The sequence below is a fragment of the Callospermophilus lateralis genome, chromosome 1, assembly GCF_048772815.1.
Source record: "Callospermophilus lateralis isolate mCalLat2 chromosome 1, mCalLat2.hap1, whole genome shotgun sequence".
Taxonomy (NCBI): Eukaryota; Metazoa; Chordata; class Mammalia; order Rodentia; family Sciuridae; genus Callospermophilus; species Callospermophilus lateralis.
Genome location: NC_135305.1, coordinates 201,750,176 through 201,759,763, shown reverse-complemented (window position 1 = coordinate 201,759,763; position 9,588 = coordinate 201,750,176). Strand labels below are relative to the sequence as shown.

General features: G+C 41.2%; 1 protein-coding gene across 1 annotated transcript; it reads right to left on the bottom strand.

Annotated features, from left to right (window-relative positions):
• Nucleotides 1-8,078: 8,078 nt before the first annotated feature.
• On the bottom strand, nt 8,079-9,146 carry Ccr8 (C-C motif chemokine receptor 8). Its single transcript, XM_076869188.2, has one exon. The coding sequence runs from the start codon at nt 9,144-9,146 to the stop codon at nt 8,079-8,081; it is 1,068 nt and encodes a 355-aa protein (XP_076725303.1).
• Between the last annotated feature and the right edge of the window lie 442 nt (nt 9,147-9,588).

The following is a 9,588-nucleotide window of genomic DNA, read 5'->3' as shown; positions in this document are numbered from 1 at the left end:
CATTGTTGCTACACATAAGCACATATTTTCTGGTCATGATTCTCTAACTGGGGTGAATTGCCCACAGGGATGAGAACCCACTTTGCAGAAACTACTTTGCCGTTTGCCTACTATCAAGTAGCTCTACCCACAGGGGAGAGGTTTCATCTTTGACAGAATGACTGTATTTATTTATAAAACATCATCCCCTATGTGATGGTCAATTTTATGTATCAACTTGGCTATCATACCCCACCTTCTCTAGGTGTGGCTGTGAAAATATTTTGTAGATGTTGTTAACACCGTCAGTTGACTTCAAATAAAGGAGATTATCTTCCATAATCTGTGAAGGCCCCTCAGTTGAAGGTCTTTATGAACAAAACTGAGGCTTCCCCCAAGAAAGCAGAAATTCTGCCTCAAGACTGCACCACCAGTTCCTGCCCTCTTCCTTGGATGGCAGAGGGTATGGATTGCATTTAGATCTTCTCTCAAGAGACCACTGAGGCAGAGGAGTATAGTACAAATTCCTGCATTTGGTCCTGTTGATGACCCAACAACGTGTATATTTACCTCAAATCCTTATTGTCAGCTTAAAAGTAACATTACCTAACCTCCCAGGATTATTGTAAAGAGAAAATAAAACAATGTATATAGAAGTGTTTCATAGATAATAAAATGTGAGAAATCATCATTACATAGGGGCTCAGTAATTATTTGTAAACCGAGTTAAGTATTTATTTATAAGCACCTTGATCAGTTTTCAGTGAAACATAGTTCATCATCATTCTATGTAGAATATTTATAATAGAACATTTATATGTACATTATTTATTTATTGTGGTACTGGGGTTTAAACACAGGGCCTCACACATGCTGGGCAAGCACTGACCTAAATTTCCAGCCATTTTTAAAAAATGTTAATTTTGAGAAAGAGTCTTGCTAAATTGCCCAGGCTGGCCTCAAGCTCATGATCCTCCTGCCTCAACCTCCTAAGTAGCTGGGATTTCAGGTGTGAGCCACCACATCTGGCTCTCTGTAGAATATATGTTTGAACACAATAAGTCATCTTCAAGCTTCATGTCCTTGGGTGAAGAAGAATCATCTAAAAAGTTCCGATTGGGAGGGGAGGGGAGAGGGGATAGTAGAGGATAGGAAAGGTAGCAGAATACAACAGTTACTAGTATGGCAACATGTAAAAATGTGGATGTATAACCGATGTGATTCTGCAATCTGTATTTGGGGTTAAAATGGGAGTTCATAACCCACTTGAATCTAATGTATGAAATATGATATGTCAAGAGCTTTGTAATGTTTTGAACAACCAATAAAAAAAAAAGAAAAAAGAAATAAATAAAAAGTTCCGATTGCTCCATGTTAAAAATCAAAAGCAGAAAACTCTTTGCTGTCAGGATTGTTGGGTGAACCTTTACTTCCCACCATAACCCATGGAATGACCCTCTACTTCTAACTTGAACCCAGACAAGGAAACAGACCTCTTGAAGGTGATGGTCATTATTCCTGTAAAGACTGTTGACTGTCATGAAAAACGTGGTGTCTATCATGGTCCTTGGTGCACCGAAGAAGCAGGCCCTGTCCTCCACATGGCCAGGTGCTGGTGAAGTGAGATGCCCAAGGGCTCTCTTCCAGCCAGCACCACAGTACTGTCCCACTCGGTGTGGAGCAGATGAATTGGGGACAAAACAAATGCAAAGAAAAGACCAAGGTGTGTAGAGGGAGTTGTACCTGCTCAAACAGGGCAAGCCCTCTGCCCCAGCTCTACCCTCACTCTCAAATTCTGATGGATCTGTGTTCCCTCCTGAATTATTGTCAATATTATGGTGCAGGGAAAACAGCACCAGCTCTGCAGGCAAACACCTGACTCTCCATCCTACATTTCCAGTTGGGTCATTTGTTGATTCATTTATAAAGCAGGAAAAAACACTCTCTTCTAAAAGTTCTTGTGACCATTACATTAACATAGCCAAGGCTGGCAGAGGGAGGGGGCAGGCCCTGGGTTTGATCCCCGGTTGGGTTGGGGAGTTAACATAGCCCAAGTTCTTGGTGGTACAGGGTTTGGCATTTGGCCACCACTGAATAAGAATAGTTTCCCCTTTCTCATTCTTAAGGTCCACTGCTTACTCCTCTACAGTTTAGGAGGGTGGATATCAAAGGGGAAGAATTCCCACAGAAGTACTGGCCACACCCTGGACCAGTGGCTGGGGGAGCTTCGACCCAGGGAGCTGGTAGAATGAGGCCTGTCTCCTCTGCATTTCGGTAAACAAGAACTTGGTAGCCGCTTTCCAACTGGCCCTGCTGGCTGGGATGGCCATCTGTGCCTTACCCAGGCAGCCCTTCCAGCCGGGGCCTAGGCTGGAACAAGCAGATACACATCTTCTCTGAGTCACTGTAGAAGAGGACATACTCAAAGCCAGGTCTTTCTGTCTGTGTGAACCTGAGCAAGAGCATCTTCTATCATTTGAACTAGAAAAAATGTCCAGGTCTGTTAAAAAAAAAAAAAAAAAAAAAACACCTCAGGATGGTGTCTGACCCTTAGGATGGTCCAGATCAGAAGGCACTTGACCAGAGGAGGACCTCGGGAAAGCCCTCTTCCCTAAGGATCCCTTCAAGCAAGAGATGCTTCCAGGAAGGGGAAGCAATCAGTGTGTAAGGGTCACAGAGGAGGAGTGAGCTGTCTGTGAATTCAGGATGCTACTGTTTCTATCAACCAACTGGGAAATACTAATCTGACATGCACGGATTTGGGCGGATCAAGGAAGGAGCAGAAGTGAATTCTTTCTTTAGGGTGAACAAGTGTATCCCCTCCTCTAACACCCACAGGCTTTGGGAGTCTGTTCAAATGAGGTCTGTCTATAGAGTAGGACCTCCAAGGGGGGTTAGCAGGTTTATAGGACTTAATTACCAGTCTTGAGTGAAATCTCCAGTATGTAAAATCCAAATACAAAAAAACCCCCTGCATTTTACCAAGAATCTTAAGACAGAATTTCTAGATTAGTAGTTTTCCAGTTGCTGCCCCCGACCCCCGATTTTATATGCGATATTCCCTTTTCTCCCTTTCTTTTTTGTCCATCATTCTTTATCCAATCAGGACTCAGCTCAAATAGACCACTAGAGGGAGCTTGTGTCCTGTCCCCAACAGATCCTGGTTACACTAGGGTGAAGGCACTGTGCTCTTAATCCTGGTCCACAGGGCGTGGCTGGCTCTAGGCGGGGCAGTAGGGCGGTCAAGCTGAGAAGCACTGGGCCTGTGTGAGCAGGACAATGGATTTACTGGTCCATGTGGGAGGTAGAGTAGGAAGAGCCCAGGACTTGGAGATATCCCTTGGGATTCCAGATTGGCAGTCTCTTAGGTTAACTATACTCCTCTCTTTCTCCCTTATCAAATAAGTTTTAATGCTACTTTCTGGTTACAATAGACCCCAATCATAACATAAGAACTGATGGATTTCTTCCTCAGGTTAGAATTAGCTTAGTTTAATTTAGCTTAGTTGCTGGGGATTGAACCAAGAGACTTTTTACCACCAAGCAATATCCCCAGTCCTATTATTATTATTATTATTATTATTATTAGTGTGTGTATGTGTTTTAAATTTTATTTTAGTTGTAGTTGAACACAATTGTCACGAGCCGTCAGTTCATGGGCTGTGTGTGGACTGTTGCGCATAGTAGGCTCCTGAGGGGATAAGTTTGGCATTGGGAACTCTGGTGGCACCCCCCCACAGGGATAGATTGCCTGATACAGATGAACTTCCCCTTCAAGCTCTACCAAAGATCCCACCCAGCACCTGAGATGGGTGTGACCTGCCAAGATGTCAATCAACCTGCAGACTGCAAGACATCAGGAAGCTAGGCTCCGCCCTTGAAACCTTAAACCACTGGAACTATCTAGTTCCAGAACCCATGTGGACTAGATCTATCAGGGGATTCGTTTTCTGTAAATATTTCTGAGTATTTGTGCTTTGTTATTTTAATTATTTGAGATTGTAAATCTTAGGGTGGCTTGCATTATCCTTGGCAGGAAGAAGGACCCCTTAATGAGTCGCTGGCCATTGTCCCCTGTCCGATACACAATACCTTTATTTTACTTATTTATTTTTATGTGGTGTTGAGGATTGAACCCAGTGCCTTGCACATGCTAGGCAAGCACTGAGCCACAACCCCGTTATATATATATATATATAAAACCTTTAGAAATAGGGTCTCACTAAGTTGCCCAAACTGGTTTCAACTTGCAATCCTCCTGCCTTGCTCATGATTCTATAGTTTGGGAATCTTGCTCATGATACTATAGTTTGGATCTGAATTGTCCCTCAAGAGTCTACATGTTGGGCTGGGGTTGTGGCTCAGTGGTAGAGCACTTGACTAGCATGTGTGAAGCCCTGGGTTTGATTCTGAGCAGCACATATAAATAAATAAAATAAAGGTCCATTGACAACTAAAAATTATTTAAAAAGAAAGAAAGAAAAGGGTTCATCGATCTTAGTGTGGTGCTATTGCAATATGAAAAATTTTTAAGAGATTGGGCCTAGTGAAAGGCATATCCAGTCCCCAGTTCCCTCCCCTTTCTTGCTCTTTTTGCTTCCCAGATGCCATGAGATGAGCAGTTTCCTTTGCCATGTGCTCCTGCTCTGATGTCCTGCCTTGCCACAGGCCCAAGAATGACAGAACTAAGTGACAGTGAACTGAAACCTCCAAAACTGTGAGTCAAAATAAACCTTTCCTCCTTTTAAGTTGATTATCTTAGGTATTTTGTTATAGCAAAAGAAAGTTGACTAACAAATACCATCCCATGTAGATCACTAACCTTGCAGAATGTATTATTGTCTGTAATTAAAATTATATTGTTAAACTAGAAAATAAAAGATAAAAAAAACATTGTAAAGTCAGTCTTTTGTAGAGAATATTTTACCTAAAAGTGATATTTTGGTTCTCTCTCTCTCTCTCTCTCTCTTTCTCTTCTGAGAACTGAACCCAGGAGGCAGCAGGCAAAGTATTGAGACAGGTTCTTGCTAAGTTGCCCAGTTTGGCCTCAGTTTTCTAATCCTCCTGCCTCAGGCTTCCAAGTAGCTGAGATTACAAGTGTGTGCCTCCAGCAGAGTCTATCAATTTTTGGATTTTGTATATATCCTTGTGGTAATACAACCCTCTCTGTGGAAAAAACACCAACTAAATTATACTTACAAAAGAGGTCATTTAGTCATAGGATAGTAATTTGGTTTAAGCAATGCATATACTTATGAAAAGAAAGCCAGTGTTTCTATGCTGAATAGAGTAGACTTTACGAATTGGATCTGAATTGTCCCTCAAAAATTCCTAATACTGGGTGCGGTGGCGCATGCCTGTAATCCCAGTGGTTTAGGAGGCTGAGACAGGAGGATCGCAAGTTCAAATCCAGTATCAGCAAAAGCAAGGCGCGAAGCAACTCAGTGAAACCCTGTGTCTAAATATAAAATACAAAATAGGGTTGGAGACGTGTCTCAGTGGTCAAGTACCCCTGAGTTCAATTCCTGGTAGCACCTCCCCCCCCCCCAAAAAAAAAAGTCCATCTGTTAAAGACCTGATCTCAGCTTGGTGCTATTGCGACATGAGGAATTTTAAAGAGGTTGGGCCTAGTGAAGTATTACTGGAGAAAAGAGATATTGCAAAATGATAAAGGGACCAATTCAATAAAAAGGCATAAAAATCTTCTGTTTGTATGTACTTAATAAGGTAGCTTTAAAATATACACTGAAAGAATAAGCTAAATTAAAATGAAAAAAAAATTAGACAATTCACAACTACAGCTAGAGATTTTAATGTACTTCTCTTAGTTACACACAGAGTAAGCAAAAGAAAAAGTCTGCAAGAGTATAGAAATCTTGAACAATCTAATTAATCAGGTATGGACAACAACTTCAGAATACAACCATTCTTTTTCTTTCTTTTTCCCCCCAGAGCTTTATATTTATACTTAGTAGTTGGTTTCGTCCCAATAAACTCATACATGCATGGAAATTGATTTCAATTCATGACCCCCTTTCTCTCCCCACTATGACCATTCTTTTTAAGTGTAATGCAACACTTATTGAAACAAACCAAATCTTGCATCATAAAATAATTCTCAACAAATTTCAAATAACTGAAAGTGTACACATATATAGAGTCTGCATATGTTTCAAAATTTAAAATTAATTTCTAAGTAACTCATGATTATAAGCGGGAGAACACAATGGAAAATAGAAAATAATTTAAACTGAAAAAATAATGAAGATCTATTACATTAAAATGTACACGATACACCTAAGGCAGTGCTTTAAGGGAATTTTGTAGATTTTTTCTTTTTTTTTTTGGTATTGGGTATTGAACCCAGGAGTGTTTTACCACTGAACAATATCCCCAGGCCTTTTTAAATTTTATTTAGAAACAGAATTGCTTAGGGCCTCACTAAGTTGCTGAGACTGACTCACAATCCTCCTGCCTCAACCTCCTAAACCGCTGGGATTATAGGCATGCACCACTGTACTCAGCTTGTAGATTTAAATATATGAACAACAATTGGCAATCAATGATGGAAGGTTTTGTTTCAAGAAGCTAATATAAAACAGTAAATTAAGCTCAAAGAAAGCAAAAAAGATGAAGATAAGAGCAGAAATCAATGAACAGATGAAGGCAGGAAACCAACAAAGCCAAAGCTGGTTCTTTGAAACGATTAATACAACTGATAAGCCCCAAAGACTGATCTAAAAGAGGAAGAGAACACCAGTTGTCAGTATCAGGGCTGAAAAGGGACAATTCTTAGCTCCTCATGTATTTAAAAGGTAATGAGAAGATATTGAGGACAGTATAATGCTAGTAGACTTGTCAAATAAAATGAAATCACAACTCTTCAAAACTGAGACAAGCAAAACTAGAAAATCTGAATAGTCTATCCAGGCATGCCTGTAATCTCAGCAATTTGGGAGAAGGAGTCAAGAGGATTGCAAGTTCAAGGCCAGCCCTGGAAACTTGGTGAGACCCTGTCTGACGATATAAAAGTGGAAAGGGCTGGTGATAAGAAAAAAGAGGAGGAAGGAGGAGAAACTGAATAGACTCTGTCACAGAATGTGTGTGCATAATTTGAAATTTTCCTGGAGAGGAACCCCAGATAAATTCATTGGTGAATTCTACCAAACATTCAAGGAGGAAATCATATCAAATTTATACACAAAGTGTTTCAGAAACTGGAGAAAAGGGGAGTACTTCCCAATACATTTTAAGAGGCCAAATCTGACCAGGTCATGAAAAGAAAGGAAACTTCAAGACTAATGAACACAGATATAAGAAACCCAAGACCAAAGGGTCATTTTTAATTTTTCAGGAAAAATGTAGGTTGACTTAAGATACTAAAATCAGTATAATAAACCAAATTAACAGTGGTGGAAAATTATATGGTTACATCAATAGATAAGAAAAAGGGATTTGATAACATTTAAATTTGTGCCTAATAAAGACATCAAAGAAGCAAGAATAGAAGTTCTTCAATATCAAGATTATGGTTTGGTTTTGTGGAAGGCGTTGGTTTTTTTTTGTCTCTTGAGACAAGTTTTTGCTAAATTGCTGAGGCTGGCCTCAAACTTGTGACCCTCTGCCTCAGTCTCCTAAGTAGCTGGGATTACAGGTGTGCACCACTGCACCGGATTGAATATGGTTTTTTCCTTAAAAAAAAAACCTAAAAAAACCTACTGCTAGCATTAAAATTAGTAGTGGAGGGGCTGGGGTTGTGGCTTAGTGGTAGAGTGCTCTCCTAGCACGTGTAAGGCACTGGGTTCGATCCTCAGCACCACATAAACATAAAATAAAGATATTGTGTCCACCTAAAGCTAAAAAATAAAAAAGTGAAACATATAGAATATTTCCAGAATAGTACCAATATTTTTGAAAGTTGAGATTAACTTGCAATAGTAGGAATGGATTAAATATATAAAATATGTCTGTATCGATAAACCAAAGTTCCTAAGAATTTTCCTACATGGCTTCACAGCCCCCATGGAAGTCATTTTCTTCTCTTTAGAGAAAAGTGGCAATGAAGGCAGAGGACACTTGGAGGCACGCCCCCCCACCCCTTACAAAATGTAGTCTATGCTGGAGGAGCGGGAGGCCATAGGGTGGGAAGATGACCGCCTTTCCCACCCCTCCCTGGGCATCTGTCTTCCCATGGAGGGGAAGATGTGGCTGAAAATTTTCAGAAATATTTCTGAGAGGCATTTCTTGAACTTCTCACCCATGAAAGCATAGATAACAGGGTTCACACAGCAGTGAGTGAAGGAAATGGTTTCTGTGACATGGGTGGCATAAATCAGCTGCTGGTTCAGGATGCACCCATCCAAGACGTGCATGTCGTGCAGGGACGTGAGGAAGAGGACCACGTTGAATGGGACCCAGAAGAGTAAAGATGCGATGACCACAATAAGCACCAACTTGATGGCCTTGGTCTTGTTGTGATTTTGGCAAGTCTTTAGCTGGTGCAGGATCCTGGCGTAGCAGAACAGGAGGATGGCAAATGGGATCAACAAGCCTAAGATGTTTATTTCAAAGTGGATGAAGATCTTCCACTTCAATGTCTGTTGATTGTAAAATGAATAACACTGGAGAACACCATCTTCAGAGGCCACCTGGTAAAATACTAGCAATGGGCCAGTGGCAACCATGGTGACCAGCCACACTGCCAGGCTCAGGACTGTGCCCGTCCTGACCGTCCTCACCTTTATGGCATACACGGCGTGGACAATAGCCAGGTACCTGTCCATGCTCATAAGGGTGATGAAGAACATGCTGCTGAAGAAGCCAATGTAATAAAAACCAGAGAACACCTTGCACATGACGGTTCCAAACACCCACTGATCCAGCTGATAGTGGGTCTGAAAGGGGAAGGAAAAGACAAAAAGCAGGTCAGACAAGGCCAAGTTCAAGAGGTATATGTCCGTGATGCTCCTCAGCTTCTTGCAGACCACAAGGACCAGGATAACCAGGCTGTTTCCCAGAAGCCCAAATACAAACAGGAAGCAGTAAATGATGGCAAGAAGCAACTTGCTGTCTCTCTGGATAAGTTCCCCATCGCAGGGGCTCGAGAAGGTGTCAGGATAGTAGTAGTCGGACGTCAACGTCAGGTTGGGCTCAAGGGTATAATCCATCAAGGCAGGGGACCTAGTCAAAAAGACACATAAGAGGGTACCGCAAAGTCACTCATTCCTTAAAAATATTTTTTATTTAAACAAATGCGGTGTATGTTATAGACCCAATTGTGTCCCCTCCCCAATGCACATGTTGAAGTCCTTGCCCCCAAAGTGACCATGTTTGGAGATCGTACCTTTTAGAAGGTAAGTAAAGTTCAATAAGGTCAGAAAGACCCAATCCCTCCCTTTTCCTCTCCCTCCCTCTCCACGTTCTTTCTTGCTTTCCTTCATTATTTTCTTCTCTCTCTCTCTCTCTCTCTGTCCCTCTCTCAGTCTCTCTCTTTCCCTACCCCCCCCTGTTCTTTTCATGCTTATGTGTAATATTGTTCTGTGTTTGCTTTGAAGTTACACAGATGACAAAATGTTTCTCATTTTGTATTGTAGAGATGCATCAACGTGA